A 22,500-nucleotide genomic window follows, 5' to 3' on the forward strand; every position below is an offset into this window, starting at 1 on the left:
GAACTTGGAGGTGTAGCATTCAGTCTTTAACTCAGCAGATGTTCCGTGTGTCAGTCCTGCAGCTACGTGCGTGTTAAACACCTCCAGCGTGTGAGCCATGTGGTCAGCAGGAAGCTGTGCGGAACTCCACTTTATTGACACTCACACTCCTCCAGCTCAGGACATATTGAATAATCAGCACAGAGTCCAGAGGTCCTCATTCTACACTAGAGTACACTAGAGGTTTATTAACCGTGTGTGTGTGTGTGTGTTCATTCAGATGCGACGGTGTATGTGGGTGGTCTGGATGAGAAAGTGTCTGAGCCGTTGCTATGGGAACTCTTCCTTCAGGCTGGACCAGTGGTGAACACGCACATGCCCAAAGACAGAGTAACAGGACAACATCAGGGTGAGTTTAACACACACACAGACAGTTTGAGATGAGCATCTGTCTCTATGCATGTCTCAATCACGCTCTCTCTCTGTGTAATATGTGTTAATTGATTAATTGTATTTATTATCATTATAATTTACTGTGTGTGTGTAGGTTATGGTTTTGTGGAGTTCCTCAGTGAAGAAGATGCTGATTACGCTATAAAGATCATGAATATGATAAAGCTGTATGGTAAACCCATCCGTGTGAACAAAGCCTCGGCTCACAACAAGAACCTGGACGTCGGGGCCAACATCTTCATCGGGAACCTGGACCCTGAGATCGATGAGAAGCTGCTGTACGACACCTTCAGTGCCTTCGGGGTCATCCTGCAGACCCCCAAGATCATGAGAGACCCCGACACGGGGAACTCCAAGGGTTACGCCTTCATCAACTTCGCCAGCTTCGACGCGTCCGACGCAGCCATCGAGGCCATGAACGGTCAGTACCTGTGTAACCGGCCCATCACAGTGTCCTACGCCTTCAAGAAGGACTCCAAGGGGGAGAGACATGGCTCCGCTGCGGAGAGGCTCCTGGCCGCACAGAACCCCCTCTCGCAGGCCGACCGTCCACATCAGCTGTTCGCCGACGCACCGCCCCCTCCTACCGCCCCTACCCCTGTCATGACAGCACTGGGAGCGACCATCCCCATCACCGGTCAGTGAGCACGCTCGGTCCTGTCACGTCCTCCCTGTGTGTAAGTGACGTATGAAGGTCTAACGTGAGAACCCTGTTACTGTCTTTATCACAGGTATGCCTCCTCCCGGTGCCTTCCCCCCAGTACCCCCACCAGGGTCTCTACCACCGGGAATGCCCCCCGGGATGCCCATGCCCCCTGCCCCAGGCACTCCTGCTTCTCAAGGAGGCTCTGCAGTGCCTCCTCCTGGACCTCCACCGTTCCCTCCAGCAGGCATGCACCCACCAGGTAAGAACCTTCACCTGAGCTCAGAACATCGTGCTCACGGTTCTAGAATCAGAGAGTCTGGTCTCTGCGTGTTCTGCGGTCCTTTAACATCCCTGACCAGTTCCACTTAACCAGCTCTGGCTCTAGAACTTTAAATGTGTGTATGCAGGTGTCCAGGGTTCCACATGGCAGAGTACTTGTCCTAGAGCTAGGTCTGGAATTCCTCAACAGCTCTTTGGGTTATCTAGAGTCTGTGTTCTAGGTTTTTACTGTTCTAGCATCCTATGATGAGTCTTCCTTCTAAACCTGCAGGTGCTCAACATTTCTAGTTCTCTAATCACAGAACAGTACAAAATGTCTGTGCTCTAGAACCCCATGGCAGGTCAGTGCTCCACACACTAAGGTGTATGGAGTTCTCCATCTCTAGAACCCCATTAAGGGTGTCTGGTGCTCAAACTTCAAATGTTGCAGGTACTAGAGTTCTAGAATGTCTAGTGAATCAAATGGCTGGAATCTGAAGTGGAGTCCATGGTTCCAGACTTCTAGGTTCTTAGGGTTCTTTAAGATTTTGTGTACTAATCATGCAGCTGCTCTGCAGTTCGAATGTTCTCCAGTGGAGATTACAGTTCCTTCAGCACGACTCTTCTCTTTCCCTCAGGAATGCCACCTATGCCCATGCCTCCCTCTGGACCTCCTGGGATGGTTCCACCTCCTCCAGGACCTCCAGGATCCAGCCAGCAACGAGCCCCGCCTCCCCCTGGCATGCCCCCTCCCCCACAGATGGGTATGCCCCCCCGGGGACCATTTGGCCCTCCCATGGGTACGTTTACAATATCAGGTGTGTGAGAAGAACAAGAGGTTCTCTCAGCACTGAGAATTTAAAGGCTTGTAAGAAGGTTGGAGATTTTAGTCGATTAAAGATTTTCTGTCTGCTCTTCTCCTCCTTCAGGCCCTCCGATGCCCCCTGGGATGAGAGGCCCGCCTCCCCCGATGCCCCCTCCAGGTTACAGCACAGGCCCTCCTCGTCCTCCTCCGTTTGGTTTCCAGAGACCTCCGATGCCCCCGCGCCCCCCTGCACCACCCCGGGCCCCCATCAGAGCACCCCTGCCCCCCTAACACACAGATTTATTACAGCCACAGCTTGTTGTTTTTTTCTTATTTCTCATTCCAGCAGTTTACCGAAGGACAGAACTGTTGGGAGAACCCACCGTGACGCGTTCTCCTCTTTTACTCACTGTTCTTTACTAGGATTAAATAAACCTTTTATACAGAAAGACCAGGCCGTGTGTACAGTGTGTGTTTAGAGGATTTATTGGAAATGAATCGTGATGGTCTCAGGGGGTGAACACACAGGCCACGCCTCCTTTAATAAGACTGACACACCCACACACACCTCATAAACACTGAGCCACTCTGGTCACTTCATCAGTCCAGCTTGAAGACAAATGTGCTAGTCAACATCGCTAACTCTACTTTCTGTAAGAATTTCACACTGAAACCATCTGTACCTGAGATTAACTTTCCTGTAGAGTTAAAATCCAGTCACTCTATGGTGATGATCTGAATGTAGAAGTGTTTGAGGAAAAGATCATCGCAGTGAAGTAGAACAGAATCATCCCTGGATCAGAACTCACATCTCCATAAACACAAAAAAAAATGACAAGCAGGATTTAGAAATTGCTCACAAATGTATTAGAAGAGTCAACTTTAAATTTGGTCTTTGAAGGAAAAAAATAGAGTTGGAGGGAAAAACAGAGCATTTTCTCAGGCAGACAGTAAACATGGATCATTTTACTGAAGCAGAAGGTAAAAAAAAACACAGAGGAACATAGTAGAGTTTGTCTTTCTCTTAGAAACTTGTAAAAGTTTTTGTTCTCCTTGATCCAGAGCTGAAAAAGAAAGCGCACACACACGCGCGCACACACACACGGGGACGTAAACGTGCGAGTCCGCGAGGCGAGGCGTTATGAGATGTTAGCCGTGGAGTGGATCTCCTCTGTGTTGAGCATCACGTCTCCGTCAGCCAGCAGCACCACCTCCTCCTCGGCCTCCTCCTGCTTCTCCTCCACACACTCGTCCTCCTGTGTGATCCCTCGCTCCGTGATGGCCTCCAGCTGCATGCGGTACTCCTCCGCCTCCTGTTCCTTCTGCAGCAGCTGCTGTCTGTACAACTGGGCCGCCATGTTGGCCTCGGCCAGACGCCTCTGCAGCTGCTCCTGTAGGCCACACCCACATTAAACACACGCTTACACACACCACGGGATTTACAAACAGACTCAATTACATTATTAACAGGAGGAGACGCATATAATCCTATAATCAGTGTATTATCATGAATTACACTTCTGTAATATTTAATAAACACACATGATGCAGACATTTACAAAAGATGTGTGTGTGACAGAGCGTGTGTGATGGAGTGCGTGTGATGGAGTGTGTGTGATGGAGCGCGTGTGTGTGTGTGTGTGATGGAGCGCGCGTGTGAGTGTGTGTGATGGAGCGCGTGTGTGTGTGATGGAGCGCGTGTGTGTGTGTGTGATGGAGCGCGCGTGTGAGTGTGTGTGATGGAGCGCGCGTGTGAGTGTGTGTGATGGAGCGCGTGTGTGTGAGTGTGTGATGGAGCGCGTGTGTGTGAGTGTGTGATGGAGCGCGCGTGTGTGAGTGTGTGTGTGTGATGGAGCGCGTGTGTGTGTGTGTGATGGAGCGCGTGTGTGTGAGTGTGTGATGGAGCGCGTGTGTGTGAGTGTGTGTGTGTGATGGAGCGCGCGTGTGTGTGAGTGTGATGGAGTGTGTGTGTGTGTGATGGAGCGCGTGTGAGTGTGTGATGGAGCGCGCGTGTGTGTGATGGAGTGTGTGTGTGATGGAGCGCGTGTGTGTGTGTGTGTGATGGAGCGTGTGTGTGTGTGTGATGGAGCGCGTGTGTGTGAGTGTGTGATGGAGCGCGTGTGTGTGAGTGTGTGATGGAGCGCGTGTGTGTGAGTGTGTGTGATGGAGCGCGTGTGTGTGAGTGTGTGTGTGTGATGGAGCGCGTGTGAGTGTGTGTGTGTGATGGAGCGCGTGTGTGTGTGTGTGTGTGTGTGTGATGGAGCGCGTGTGTGTGTGTGTGTGTGATGGAGCGCGTGTGTGTGTGTGTGTGTGTGATGGAGCGCGTGTGTGTGAGTGTGTGATGGAGCGCGTGTGTGTGTGTGTGTGATGGAGCGCGTGTGTGTGAGTGTGTGTGTGTGATGGAGCGCGTGTGAGTGTGTGATGGAGCGCGTGTGTGAGTGTGTGATGGAGCGCGTGTGTGTGAGTGTGTGTGTGTGATGGAGCGCGTGTGTGTGTGTGATGGAGCGCGTGTGTGTGTGAGTGTGTGATGGAGCGCGTGTGTGTGTGTGTGTGATGGAGCGCGTGTGTGTGTGATGGAGCGCGTGTGTGTGTGATGGAGCGCGTGTGTGTGTGTGTGTGATGGAGCGCGTGTGTGTGTGTGTGTGATGGAGCGCGTGTGTGTGTGTGTGTGATGGAGCGCGTGTGTGTGTGTGTGATGGAGCGCGTGTGTGTGTGATGGAGCGCGTGTGTGTGAGTGTGTGATGGAGCGCGTGTGTGTGTGTGTGATGGAGCGCGCGTGTGTGAGTGTGTGATGGAGCGCGTGTGTGTGTGTGTGTGATGGAGCGCGTGTGTGTGTGTGTGTGTGATGGAGCGCGTGTGTGTGTGTGTGATGGAGCGCGTGTGTGTGTGTGTGTGATGGAGCGCGTGTGTGAGTGTGTGATGGAGCGCGTGTGTGAGTGTGTGATGGAGCGCGTGTGTGTGTGTGTGTGATGGAGCGCGAGTGTGTGAGTGTGTGATGGAGCGCGTGTGTGTGAGTGTGTGTGTGTGATGGAGCGCGCGTGTGTGAGTGTGTGATGGAGCGCGCGTGTGTGAGTGTGTGATGGAGCGCGCGTGTGTGAGTGTGTGATGGAGCGCGCGTGTGTGAGTGTGTGATGGAGCGCGCGTGTGTGAGTGTGTGATGGAGCGCGCGTGTGTGAGTGTGTGATGGAGCGCGCGTGTGTGAGTGTGTGATGGAGCGCGTGTGTGTGTGTGATGCAGCGCGCGCGTGTGTGTGTGATGGAGCGCGCGCGTGTGTGTGTGATGGAGCGCGCGCGTGTGTGTGTGATGGAGCGCGCGCGTGTGTGTGTGATGGAGCGCGCGCGTGTGTGTGTGATGGAGCGCGTGTGTGTGTGTGTGATGGAGCGCGTGTGTGTGTGTGATGGAGCGGCGTGTGTGAGTGTGTGATGGAGCGGCGTGTGAAGTGTGTGATGGAGCGCGTGTGTGTGTGAGTGTGAGCGCGTGTGTGAGTGTGAGCGCGTGTGTGAGTGTGAGCGCGTGTGTGAGTGTGAGCGCGTGTGTGAGTGTGAGCGCGTGTGTGAGTGTGTGATGGAGCGCGCGTGTGTGAAGTGTGTGATGGGCGCGCGTGTGTGAGTGTGTGATGGAGCGCGCGTGTGTGAGTGTGTGATGGAGCGCGTGTGTGTGAGTGTGTGATGGAGCGCGTGTGTGTGAGTGTGTGATGGAGCGCGTGTGTGTGAGTGTGTGATGGAGCGCGTGTGTGTGAGTGTGTGATGGAGCGCGTGTGTGAGTGTGTGATGGAGCGCGCGTGAGTGTGTGATGGAGCGCGCGTGAGTGTGTGATGGAGCGCGCGTGTGTGAGTGTGTGATGGAGCGCGTGTGTGAGTGTGTGATGGAGCGCGTGTGAGTGTGTGATGGAGCGCGTGTGAGTGTGTGTGTGTGATGGAGCGCGCGTGTGTGAGTGTGTGATGGAGCGCGCGTGTGTGAGTGTGTGATGGAGCGCGTGTGAGTGTGTGTGTGTGATGGAGCGCGTGTGAGTGTGTGTGTGTGATGGAGCGCGTGTGAGTGTGTGTGTGTGATGGAGCGCGTGTGAGTGTGTGTGTGTGATGGAGCGCGTGTGTGTGAGTGTGTGATGGAGCGCGTGTGTGTGAGTGTGTGATGGAGCGCGTGTGAGTGTGTGATGGAGCGCGTGTGAGTGTGTGATGGAGCGCGTGTGTGTGTGTGTGATGGAGCGCGTGTGTGTGAGTGTGTGATGGAGCGCGTGTGTGTGTGTGTGATGGAGCGCGTGTGTGTGTGTGTGTGATGGAGCGCGTGTGTGTGTGTGTGTGATGGAGCGCGTGTGTGTGTGTGTGTGTGATGGAGCGCGTGTGTGTGTGTGATGGAGCGCGTGTGTGTGTGTGTGTGATGGAGCGCGTGTGTGTGTGTGATGGAGCGCGTGTGTGTGTGTGTGTGTGATGGAGCGCGTGTGTGTGTGTGTGTGATGGAGCGCGTGTGTGTGTGTGTGTGATGGAGCGCGTGTGTGTGTGTGTGTGATGGAGCGCGTGTGTGTGTGTGTGATGGAGCGCGTGTGTGTGTGTGTGTGATGGAGCGCGTGTGTGTGAGTGTGTGTGTGTGATGGAGCGCGTGTGTGTGAGTGTGTGTGTATGATGGAGCACGTGTGTGTGTGTATGATGGAGCGCGCGCGTGTGTGTGTGTGATGCAGCGCGCGCGTGTGTGTGTGATGGAGCGCGCGCGTGTGTGTGTGATGGAGCGCGCGCGTGTGTGTGTGATGGAGCGCGTGTGTGTGTGTGTGATGGAAGCGTGTGTGTGAGTGTGTGATGGAAGCTGTGTGTGTGTGTGATGGAAGCGCGTGTGTGTGAGTGTGTGTGTGTGATGGAGCGCGTGTGTGATGTGCGTGTGTGTGTGTGATGGAGCTGTGTGTGTGTGTGTGTGTGTGATGGAAGCGCGTGTGTGTGTGTGATGGAAGCGCGTGTGTGTGTGTGTGTGATGGAGCGCGTGTCTGTGTGTGTGTGATGGAGCGCGTGTGTGTGTGATGGAGCGCGTGTGTGTGTGTGTGTGTGATGGAGCGCGTGTGTGTGTGTGTGTGATGGAGCGCGTGTGTGTGAGTGTGTGTGTGTGATGGAGCGCGTGTGTGTGAGTGTGTGTGTGTGATGGAGCGCGTGTGTGCGAGTGTGTGATGGAGCGCGTGTGTGTGAGTGTGTGAGTGTGATGGAGCACGTGTGTGTGTGTATGATGGAGCACGTGTGTGTGTGTGTGTGAGTGTGATGGAGCACGTGTGTGTGTGTGTGATGGAGCGCGCGTGTGTGTGTGTGATGGAGCGCGCGTGTGTGTGTGTGATGGAGCGCGCGTGTGTGTGTGTGATGGAGCGCGCGTGTGTGTGTGTGATGGAGTGCGCGTGTGTGTGTGTGATGGAGCACGCGTGTGTGTGTGTGATGGAGCGCGTGTGTGTGTGTGTGATGGAGCGCGTGTGTGTGTGTGTGATGGAGCGCGTGTGTGTGATGGAATGGAATGTGTGTGTGATGGAGCACGTGTGTGTGTGTGATGGAATGTGTGTGTGATGGAGCACGTGTGTGTGTGTGTGTGTGTGTGATGGAGCGCGTGTGTGTGTGTGATGGAATGTGTGTGTGATGGAGCACGTGAGTGTGTGTGTGTGTGATGGAGCGCGTGTGTGTGTGTGTGATGGAGCGCGTGTGTGTGTGTGTGATGGAGCGTGTGATGGAGTGTGTGTGTGTGTGTGTGATGGAATGTGTGTGTGATGGAGCACGTGTGTGTGTGTGTGTGTGTGTGTGATGGAGCGCGTGTGTGTGTGTGATGGAGTGTGTGTGTGATGGAGTGTGTGTGTGTGTGAGTGATGGAACGTGTGTGTGTGTGTGTGTGATGGAGTGTGTGTGTGTGTGAGTGATGGAACGTGTGTGTGTGTGTGTGTGTGATGGAGTGTGTGTGTGTGTGAGTGATGGAACGTGTGTGTGTGTGAGTGATGGAACGTGTGTGTGTGTGAGTGATGGAACGTGTGTGTGTGTGTGTGTGTGTGTGTGTGTGTGTGTGTGATGGAGTGTCTCACCGTGTCTCTGGTGTCAATGTGATTAACAGAGACCACTTCGATTTTCCTTCGTCGTACCGGAGGTTCAGCTTCTTCATCCACTGCTTCCTGTGTGAACTGACCGGAGGGAACGGCCAACACTGAAACACACACACACATACAGAGAAAACACATTTAAACACAAAACACAGAGAACACACACAAAAACACACACGACACAGAAAACACATATAAACACACACACACACGATACAGAAAACACACACACACTATATATATATATATATATACACACACTATATTGCCAAAAGTATTCGCTCACCTGCCTTGACTCGCATATGAACTTAAGTGACATCCCATTCCTAATCCATAGGGTTCAATATGACGTCGGTCCACCCTTTGCAGCTATAACAGCTTCAACTCTTCAGGGAAGGCTGTCCACAAGGTTTAGGAGTGTGTTGATGGGAATTTTTGACCATTCTTCCAGAAGCGCATTTGTGAGGTCACACACTGATGTTGGACGAGAAGGCCTGGCTCTCAGTCTCCGCTCTAATTCATCCCAAAGGTGTTCTATCGGGTTGAGGTCAGGACTCTGTGCAGGCAAGTCAAGTTCATCCACACCAGACTCTGTCATCCATGTCTTTATGGACCTTGCTTTGGTCACTGGTGCACAGTCATGTTGGAAGAGGAAGGGGCCAGCTCCAAACTGTTCCCACAAAGTTGGGAGCATGGAATTGTCCAAAATGTCTTGGTATGCTGAAGCATTCAGAGTTCCTTTCACTGGAACTAAGGGGCCAAGCCCAGCTCCTGAAAAACAACCCCACACCATAATCCCCCCTCCACCAAACTTTACACTTGGCACAATGCAGTCAGACAAGTACCGTTCTCCTGGCAACCGCCAAACCCAGACTCGTCCATCAGATTGCCAGATGGAGAAGCACGATTCGTCACTCCAGAGAACGCGTCTCCACTGCTCTAGAGTCCAGTGGCGGCGTGCTTTACACCACTGCATCCGACGCTTTGCATTGCACTTGATGTATGGCTTGGATGCAGCTGCTCGGCCATGGAAACCCATTCCATGAAGCTCTCTGCGCACTGTTCTTGAGCTCATCTGAAGGCCACATGAAGTTTGGAGGTCTGTAGCGATTGATTCTGCAGAAAGTTGGCGACCTCTTCGCACTATGCGCCTCAGCATCCGCTGACCCCGCTCCGTCAGTTTACGTGGCCTACCACTTCGTGGCTGAGTTGCTGTCGTTCCCAAACACTTCCACGTTCTTATAATACAGCTGACAGTTGACTGTGGAATATTTAGGAGCGAGGAAATTTCACGACTGGATTTGTTGCACAGGTGGCATCCTATCACAGTTCCACGCTGGAATTCACTGAGCTCCTGAGAGCGACCCATTCTTTCACAAATGTTTGTAAAAACAGTCTGCATGCCTAGGTGTTTGATTTTATACACCTGTGGCCATGGAAGTGATTGGAACACCTGATTCTGATTATTTGGATGGGGGAGCGAATACTTTTGGCAATATAGTGTATAAACACACACACGCGACACAGAAAACACACAAACACACAAAAAACACACAAACACACATGACACAGAACACACACATATAAACACACACACACGACACAGAAAACACACATATATAAACACACACACCCCCCATACATCTCACACACACACACCCCAAACATCTCACACACACACCTCATTCATCACTCACCCCCACACACCCCATACATCACACACACACCCCATACATCACACACACACCCCATACATCACTCACTCACCCCCACACACCCCATACATCACACACACACCCCATACATCACTCACTCACCCCCACACACCCCATACATCACACACACACCCCATACATCACACACACACCCCATACATCACTCACTCACACACACACCCCATAAATCACTCACCCCCACACACCCCATACATCACTCACGCACACACACACCCCATACATCACTCACACACACACACACCCCATACATCACACACAATACATTACACCACACCCCCCCGATACATCTCACACACACACACACACACACACACACCCCAAACATCTCACACACACACCCCATACATCACTCACCCCCACACACCCCATACATCACTCACCCCCACACACCCCATACATCACTCACCCCCACACACCCCATACATCACTCACCCCCACACACCCCACACATCACACACACACCCCCAAACATCTCACACACACCCCATAAATCACTCACCCCCACACACCCCATACATCACTCACCCCCACACACCCCATACATCACTCACACACACACACCCCATACATCACACACAATACATTACACCACACCCCCCCGATACATCTCACACACACACACACACACACACACACCCCAAACATCTCACACACACACCCCATAAATCACTCACCCCACACACCCCATACATCACTCACCCCCACACACCCCATACATCACTCACCCCCACACACCCCATACATCACACACACACCCCATACATCACACACACACCCCATACATCACTCACTCACACACACCCCATACATCACACACACACCCCATACATCACACACACACCCCATACATCACACACACACCCCATACATCACTCACTCACACACACCCCATACATCACACACAATACATTACACCACACCCCCCCGATACATCTCACACACACACACACACCACACCCCATACATCACTCACACACACACACACACCACACCCCATACATCACTCACACACACACACACACCGCACCCCATACATCACACACAATACATTACACCACACCCCCCCGATACATCTCACACACACACCCCCCAAACATCTCACACACACACCCCATAAATCACTCACAGACACCCCCCCACACATCACTCACCCCCACACACCCCATCCATCACTCACTCACACACACGCCATACATCACTCACTCACACACACCCCATACATCACTCACCCCCACACACCCCATACATCACTCACACACCCCATACATCACCCACCCCATACATCACTCACCCCCACTCACCCCCTACATCACTCACACCCCACACACCCCATACATCACTCACCCCCACACACCCCATACATCACTCACCCACCCCATACACCCCATACATCACTCACCCACCCCATACACCACTCACCCACCCCATACACCCCATACATCACTCACCCACCCCATACATCACTCACCCACCCCATACATCACTCACCCCCACACACCCCATACATCACTCACCCCCACACACCCCATACATCACTCACCCCCCCACACCCCATACATCACTCACCCCCACACACCCCATACATCACTCACACACCCCATACATCACCCACCCCATACATCACTCACCCCCACTCACCCCATACATCACTCACCCCCACACACCCCATACATCACTCACCCCCACACACCCCATACATCACTCACCCACCCCATACACCCCATACATCACTCACCCACCCCATACACCACTCACCCACCCCATACACCCCATACATCACTCACCCCCACACACCCCATACATCACTCACACACCCCATACATCACTCACCCCCACACACCCCCTACATCACTCACCCCCACACACCCCCTACATCACATACACACACCCCATACATCACTCACCCCCACACACCCCATACATCACACACACACCCCATACATCACACACACACCCCATACATCACTCACTCACACACACACACCCCATACATCACACACAATACATTACACCACACCCCCCCGATACATCTCACACACACACACACCACACATCACTCACTCACACACACACCACACCCCATACATCACTCACACACACACACACCGCACCCCATACATCACACACAATACATTACACCACACCCCCCCGATACATCTCACACACACACCCCCCAAACATCTCACACACACACCCCATAAATCACTCACAGACACGCCGCCTCACAACACTCACCCACCCCATACACCACTCACCCCCACACTCCCAAAACATCGGTCACACACCCCATACCTCACCCACTCCATACACCACTCACCCCTACACACCCCAGACATCACTCACACACCCCATACCTCACCCACCCCATACATCACTCACCCCCACACACCCCATACATCACTCACCCCCACACACCCCATACATCACTCACCCCCACACACCCCATACATCACTCACACACACACACAAAAAAACATATAAACACACACGACACAGAAGACACACAAACACACACACACACGACACAGAACACACACAAACACACACGACACAGAAAACACACATAAAGACACACACAACACAGAAAACATACATAAACACACACACACGACACAGAAAACACACACAAACACACACGACACAGAAAACACACAAAGACACACACAACACAGAAAACACAAATAAACACAAAAAACACACAAACACACACACACACACACGGAGCTGAGACACAGAGGTTGTAGACTATAAAAGGTAATCATGTGTAAGTAATCCACAGGAAATGTAAATGAGCATCTCTCATTAACGCTATAAATAATAATGAATATTAATGAGTGCCTAATGAATATGCAGAGGACAGTGATGAATATTAATGAGTGCCTAATGTGTATTGTATTAACTGTGTAAAGTTCTCTCTTCACCTTGCCGTCCGTTCTGCATGGTGACGTACAGCGGCTGTGTGAGTCTCGTCTGTAGGTGACCCTGCTGATCTGTTACTATAGTAACCACCCTCTGTCCAGCATCACTCATCACCTGCTGGTCCAGAGCGCTGACCGCGACCGCATCCTCACTGTTACCTACAGGTACACACACACACACAGGTTCAGGTCAATGGGTGTAATGACAGTGTGACTGTTGTAGAGTTCAGGTCACTGGGTGTAATGAGGGTGGAGTCTCGTACCTGTGTTGGGTTTGACCAGCTCAGCGATGTTAATGACTCCTCCCTGAATGATGAACTGGGGAGCGATGGACGACTCTGCATTCCTGTTCACCTGCTTCTGCATTCCCTCCTACACACACACACAATTAGACACAGCTCTGATCCTGAAAGAGAAGCAGACAGAGACAGGATATGACATCACACCTGCAGGAGGTTGGCCAGTTCTGCGTGCTGGATGTCCATGGCGATGTCGAAGGGAGACTTGTCGAACTTGCTGAGGGCGTGAACGTCCGCTCCATGTTTGATGAGCAGCTGAGCGACGTCATGGTGACCGTGCTGAGTGGCCCAGTGCAGCGCTGTCATCTTCAACATGTCCTTAGCATTCACGTCCGCACCATTCTGAGAACACACAACACACCCCATACATCACACACACACACACCCCATACATCACATCACAGAACACACACACACCCCATACATCACATCACAGAACACACACACACCCCATACATCACACCACAGAACACACACACACCCCATACATCACACACACAACACACCCCATACATCACACACACAACACACCCCATACATCACATCACAGAACACACACACACCCCATACATCACACCACAGAACACACACACACCCCATACATCACATCACAGAACACACACACACCCCATACATCACACCACAGAACACACACACACCCCATACATCACACCACAGAACACACACACACCCCATACATCACACACACCCCATACATCACACCACAGAACACACACACACCCCATACATCACATCACAGAACACACACACACCCCATACATCACACCACAGAACACACACACACCCCATACATCACACCACAGAACACACACACACCCCATACATCACACCACAGAACACACACACACCCCATACATCACACCACAGAACACACACACACCCCATACATCACACCACAGAACACACACACACCCCATACATCACACCACAGAACACACACACACCCCATACATCACACCACAGAACACACACACACCCCATACATCACACCACAGAACACACACACACCCCATACATCACACACACCCCATACATCACATCACAGAACACACACACACCCCATACATCACACACACCCCATACATCACAGAACACACACACACCCCATACATCACACACACACACCCCATACATCACTCACACACACCCCATACATCACACACACACCCCATACATCACACACCCCCCATACATCACAGAACACACACACACCCCATACATCACACACACACACCCCATACATCACACACACACACCCCATACATCACATCACAGAACACACACACACCCCATACATCACACACCCCCCATACATCACAGAACACACACACACCCCATACATCACACACACACACCCCATACATCACTCACACACACCCCATACATCACACACACACCCCCCATACATCACATCACACACACACACACCCCATACATCACATCACACACCCCCCATACATCACACACACACACCCCATACATCACATCACACAACACACACACACACCCCATACATCACCCCCCCCATACATCACATACACCCCATACATCACACACACACCCCCATACATCATATCACACACACACACACACCCCATACATCACATCACACACACACCCCCCATACATCACATCACACACACACACACCCCATACATCACATCACACACACCCCATACATCACACACACACACCCCATACATCACACACACACACCCCATACATCACATCACACACACACACCCCATACATCACACACACACACCCCATACATCACACACAAACACCCCATACATCACATCACACAACACACACCCCATACATCACATCACACACCCCCCATACATCACATCACATCACACACACCCCATACATCACACACACACCCCATACATCACACACAAACACCCCATACATCACATCACACACACACACCCCATACATCACACACACCCCATACATCACACACACACACACACACCCCATACATCACATCACACACACCCCATACATCACATCACACCCCCCCCCATACATCACATCACACACACACACACCCCATACATCACACACACACACCCCATACATCACACACACACACACCCCATACATCACATCACACAACACACACCCCATACATCACATCACACACCCCCCATACATCACACACAAACACCCCATACATCACATCACACAACACACACCCCATACATCACATCACACACCCCCCATACATCACATCACATCACACACACCCCATACATCACACACACACCCCATACATCACACACAAACACCCCATACATCACACACAAACACCCCATACATCACACACACCCCCCCCCATACAACACCCACCCCATACATCACTCACTCACACCCACCCCATACATCACTCACTCACACCCCCCATACATCACATCACACACACCCCCCATACATCACACACCCCACACCCACCATACATCACACACCCCATACATCACACACACACTCCCCATATATCACACACCATACATCACAAACACCCACCCCATATATCACACAACACACACCCACCATACATCACACACCCCATACATCACACAACACACACCCACCATACATCACACACCCCATACATCACACACACACACCTCCATACACCACCCATACATCACTCACTCACACACAATACATCACACACACCCCAGACATCACTGACACACACACCCCATACATCACACACAATACATTACACCACACCCCCCCGATACATATCACACACCCCATAAATCACTCACAGACACCCCCCCACACATCACTCACCCCCACACACCCCATACATCACTCACTCACACACACCCCATACATCACTCACTCACACACACCCCATACATCACTCACTCACACACACCCCATACATCACTCACTCACACACACCCCATACATCACTCACTCACACACACCCCATACATCACTCACTCACACACACCCCATACATCACTCACTCACACACACCCCATACATCACTCACTCACACACACCCCATACATCACACACACACCCCATACATCACACACAACACATCATACATACACACCCCATACATCACACTCACACACCCACACACCCCATACATCACACACACATACCCCAGACATCACACACACCATACAACACACATACACACCCACCCCATACATCACACACACACTCCCCATATATCACACACCATACATCACAAACACCCACCCCATATATCACACAACACACACCCCCCATACATCACTCACTCACACACACACACCCCCCATACATCACATCACTCACACACCCCATACATCACATCACATACACACACCCCATACATCACATCACACACACCCCCCATACATCACATCACATACACACACCCCATACATCACATCACATACACACACCCCATACATCACATCACATACACACACCCCATACATCACACAACACACACCCACCATACATCACATCACATACACACACCCCATACATCACATCACATCACATCACATACACACACCCCATACATCACACAACATACACACACCCCATACATCACATCACATACACACACCCCATACATCACACAACACACACCCACCATACATCACACACAAACACCCCATACATCACATCACACAACACACACCCCATACATCACATCACATCACATCACACACACCCCATACATCACACACACACCCCCTACATCACACACACCCCCCCCCATACATCACCCACCCCATACATCACTCACTCACACACACCCCATACATCACATCATACACACACCCCCCATACATCACACACCCCATACATCACTCACTCACACACACCCCCCACATCACATCACACACACCCCCCATACATCACACACACCCCCATACATCACATCACACACACCCCCCATACATCACACACCCCATACATCACATCACACACACCCCCCACATCACACACACACCCCATACATCACACACACACCCCCCCATACATCACCCACCCCATACATCACCCACCCCATACATCACTCACTCACACACACCCCATACATCACATCATACACACACCCCCCATACATCACACACCCCATACATCACTCACTCACACACACCCCCCACATCACATCACACACACCCCCCATACATCACACACACCCCCATACATCACATCACACACACCCCCCATACATCACACACCCCCTACATCACATCACACACACCCCCCACATCACATCACACACACCCCCCATACATCACACACACCCCATACATCACATCACACACACCCCCCATACATCACACACCCCATACATCACATCACACACACCCCCCATACATCACATCTCACACACCCCATACATCACATCTCACACACCCCCCATACATCACACACCCCATACACACACCCATTACATCACATCACATCACACACACCCCCCATACATCACACACACCCCATACATCACATCACACACACACCCCATACATCACACACACACCCCATACATCACATCACATACACACACCCCATACATCACACACACACCCCATACATCACACAACACACACCCACCATACATCACACACACTCACACACACACCCCATACATCACATCACATCACACACACACCCACCATACATCAACCACCCCATACATCACACAACACACACCCACCATACATCACACACCCCATACATCACACACACACACCCCATACATCACACACACACACCCCAGACATCACACACACACACCATACATCACACACACACTCCCCATATATCACACACCATACATCACAAACACCCACCCCATATATCACACAACATACACCCACCATACATCACCCACCCCATACATCACACAACATACACCCACAACATACACCCACCATACATCACCCACCCCATACATCACACAACACACACCCACCATACATCACACACCCCATACATCACCCACACACACCCCATACATCACCCATACACACACACCATACATCACACACACACTCCCCATATATCACACCCCATACATCACCCACCCCATACATCACACAACACACACCCACCATACATCACCCACCCCATACATCACACAACACACACCCACCATACATCACACACCCCATACATCACACAACACACAAACACCATACATCACCCACCCCATACATCACACAACACACACCCACCATACATCACACACCCCATACATCACACACACACACCCCAGACATCACACACACACACCATACATCACACACACACTCCCCATATATCACACACCATACATCACAAACACCCACCCCATATATCACACAACATACACCCACCATACATCACACACCCCATACACACACCCATTACATCACATCACACACACCCCCCATACATCACACACACCCCATACATCACATCACACACACACCCCATACATCACACACACACCCCATACATCACATCACATACACACACCCCATACATCACACACACACCCCATACATCACACAACACACACCCACCATACATCACACACACTCACACACACACCCCATACATCACATCACATCACACACACACCCACCATACATCAACCACCCCATACATCACACAACACACACCCACCATACATCACACACCCCATACATCACACACACACACCCCAGACATCACACACACACACCATACATCACACACACACTCCCCATATATCACACACCATACATCACAAACACCCACCCCATATATCACACAACATACACCCACCATACATCACCCACCCCATACATCACACAACATACACCCACAACATACACCCACCATACATCACCCACCCCATACATCACACAACACACACCCACCATACATCACACACCCCATACATCACCCACACACACCCCATACATCACCCATACACACACACCATACATCACACACACACTCCCCATATATCACACCCCATACATCACCCACCCCATACATCACACAACACACACCCACCATACATCACCCACCCCATACATCACACAACACACAAACACCATACATCACACACCCCATACATCACACAACACACACCCACCATACATCACCCACCCCATACATCACACAACACACACCCACCATACATCACACACCCCATACATCACACAACACACACCCACCATACATCACACACCCCATACATCACACAACACACACCCACCATACATCACACACCCCATACATCACACAACACACACCCACCATACATCACACACCCCATACATCACACACACACACCCACCATACATCACACACCCCATACATCACACAACACACACCCACCATACATCACACACCCCATACATCACACAACACACACCCACCATACATCACACACCCCATACATCACACAACACACACCCACCATACATCACCCACCCCATACATCACCCACACACACCCCATACATCACCCACCCCATACATCACACAACACACACCCACCATACATCACACACCCCATACATCACACACACACACCCCATATATCACACACCATACATCACAAACACCCACCCCATACATCACACAACACACACCCACCATACATCACACACCCCATACATCACACACCCCATACATCACACAACACCATACATCACACACACACACCTCCATACACCACCCATACATCACTCACTCACACACAATACATCACACACACCCCAGACATCACTGACACACACACCCCATACATCACACACAATACATTACACCACACCCCCCCGATACATATCACACACCCCATAAATCACTCACAGACACACCCCCCACTCATCACTCACCCACCCCATACATCACTCACCCCCCCATACATCACTCACACACCGCCCATACATCACACACACACCCCATACATCACTCACTCACACACACACCCCCATCCATCCCTCACCCCCCCCCATACCCCATACACCCCTCACACACACACACCCCATACATCACTCACCCCCCCATACATCACTCACCCGCCCCATACATCACTCACCCCCACCCCCATACATCACTCACCCCCACCCCATACATCACACACCCCCCCATACATCACACACCCCCCCATACATCACACACCCCCCCATACATCACACACCCCCCCATACATCACACACACACACACACCCCATACATCACTCACACCCCCCCCATACATCACTCACACACCCCCCATACATCACTCACACCCACCCCCATACCCCCCCATACATCACTCACCCCCACCCCATACATCACTCACTCACACCCCATACATCACTCACCCCCCCATACATCACTCACCCCCCCATACATCACTCACACCCCCCCATACATCACTCACACCCCCCCCATACATCACTCACACCCCCCCATACATCACTCACACCCCCCCCATACATCATTCACACACCCCCCATACATCACTCACACCCCCCCATACATCACTCACACCCCCCCCATACATCACTCACACCCCCCCATACATCACTCACTCACACCCCATACATCACTCACCCCCCCATACATCATTCACACACCCCCCATACATCACTCACACCCCCCCATACATCACTCATACCCCCCCATACATCACTCACACCCCCCCATACATCACTCACACCCACCCCCATACCCCCCCATACATCACTCACCCCCACCCCATACATCACTCACTCACACCCCATACATCACTCACCCCCCCATACATCATTCACACACCCCCCATACATCACTCACACCCCCCCATACATCACTCACACCCCCCCCATACATCACTCACACCCCCCCCATACATCACTCACACCCCCCCCATACATCACTCACACCCCCCCCATACATCACTCACACCCCCCCCATACATCACTCACACCCCCCCCCATACATCACTCACACCCCCCCCCCATACATCACTCACACCCCCCCCCATACATCACTCACACACACCCCATACATCACTCACCCCCCCCCATACATCACTCACACACACCCCCCATACATCACTCACACCCCCCCCATACATCACTCACACACACCCCATACATCACTCACACCCCCCCCCCAACATCACTCACACCCACCCCACACCTCACTCCCACACACCCCATACATCACTCACCCCCCCCCCATACATCACTCACACACACCCCCCATACATCACTCACACCCCCCCCATACATCACTCACACCCCCCCCATACATCACTCACCCCCCCCCATACATCACTCACACACCCCCCCATACATCAATCACACACCCCCCCATACACCAGTCACACACACCCCATACACCAATCCCACACACCCCCATACATCCATCACACACACCCCATACATCAATCACACACACACCCATACATCAATCACACACCCCCCATACATCAATCACACACCCCCCATACATCAATCTCACACACACCCATACATCAATCACACACAATACATCAATCTCACACACCCCCATACATCACTCACACACAATACATCACACACACCCCCCATACATCAATCACACACCCCCCATACATCAATCACACACCCCCCATACATCAATCACACACACCCCATACATCAATCACTCACACACACAATACATCACTCACCCCCCCCCATACATCACTCACACACACCCCCCATACATCACTCACACCCCCCCCATACATCACTCACACCCCCCCCATACATCACTCACCCCCCCCCATACATCACTCACACACCCCCCCATACATCAATCACACACCCCCCCATACATCAATCACACACACCCCCCATACATCAATCACACACCCCCCATACATCAATCACACACCCCCCATACATCAATCACACACACCCCCATACATCAATCACACACACCCCATACATCAATCACACACACACCCATACATCAATCACACACAATACATCAATCTCACACACCCCCCCATACATCACTCACACACAATACATCACACACACACCCCATACATCACTCACACACAATACATCAATCTCACACACCCCCCCATACATCACTCACACACAATACATCACACACACACCCCATACATCACTCACACCCCCCCCCCCATACATCACTCACACACACACACCCATACATCAATCACTCACACACACCCATACATCAATCACTCACACACACAATACATCACTCACCCCCCCATACATCAATCACACACACCCCATATCACTCACCCCCCCCATACATCACCCACACAGAGTGGAGCGGAGTGACATGACGTGGAGTGAGTCTCACCCTGATCAGTAAGTCTACAATGAGCTCATGGCCTTCGGTGGCGG

At 51.8% G+C, this 22,500-nt stretch overlaps 2 protein-coding genes across 3 annotated transcripts in view; one reads left to right on the forward strand and one right to left on the reverse strand.

Annotated features, from left to right (window-relative positions):
* sf3b4 (splicing factor 3b, subunit 4) overlaps window positions 1–2,593 on the forward strand; it is a 3,382-nt gene extending 789 nt beyond the window's left edge. The window contains exons 2-6 of one of the 2 annotated variants that reach the window (XM_058377548.1): window positions 260–388; window positions 527–1,069; window positions 1,164–1,337; window positions 1,975–2,154; window positions 2,266–2,593. In XM_058377548.1, coding sequence (XP_058233531.1) covers window positions 260–388; window positions 527–1,069; window positions 1,164–1,337; window positions 1,975–2,154; window positions 2,266–2,432 — 1,193 coding nt within the window. In that variant the 3' untranslated portion in view covers window positions 2,433–2,593. The remainder of the gene's footprint in view (window positions 1–259; window positions 389–526; window positions 1,070–1,163; window positions 1,338–1,974; window positions 2,155–2,265) is intronic. The other variant, XM_058377549.1, reaches the window with a different exon arrangement.
* Window positions 2,594–2,604: 11 nt separating this feature from the next.
* The window catches only part of gabpb2a (GA binding protein transcription factor subunit beta 2a), a 23,471-nt gene continuing 3,575 nt past the window's right edge, over window positions 2,605–22,500 (reverse strand). Inside the window, exons 3-8 of the mRNA XM_058377551.1 lie at window positions 22,457–22,500; window positions 13,290–13,484; window positions 13,107–13,215; window positions 12,847–13,002; window positions 8,175–8,293; window positions 2,605–3,532 (exon numbers count right to left, since the gene is read on the reverse strand). The exon at window positions 22,457–22,500 is cut by the window's right edge and continues 124 nt beyond it. Coding sequence (XP_058233534.1) covers window positions 3,281–3,532; window positions 8,175–8,293; window positions 12,847–13,002; window positions 13,107–13,215; window positions 13,290–13,484; window positions 22,457–22,500 — 875 coding nt within the window. The 3' untranslated portion in view covers window positions 2,605–3,280. The remainder of the gene's footprint in view (window positions 3,533–8,174; window positions 8,294–12,846; window positions 13,003–13,106; window positions 13,216–13,289; window positions 13,485–22,456) is intronic.

The sequence above is a fragment of the Hemibagrus wyckioides genome, linkage group LG24 (assembly GCF_019097595.1).
Source record: "Hemibagrus wyckioides isolate EC202008001 linkage group LG24, SWU_Hwy_1.0, whole genome shotgun sequence".
In the NCBI taxonomy this organism is placed as follows: Eukaryota; Metazoa; Chordata; class Actinopteri; order Siluriformes; family Bagridae; genus Hemibagrus; species Hemibagrus wyckioides.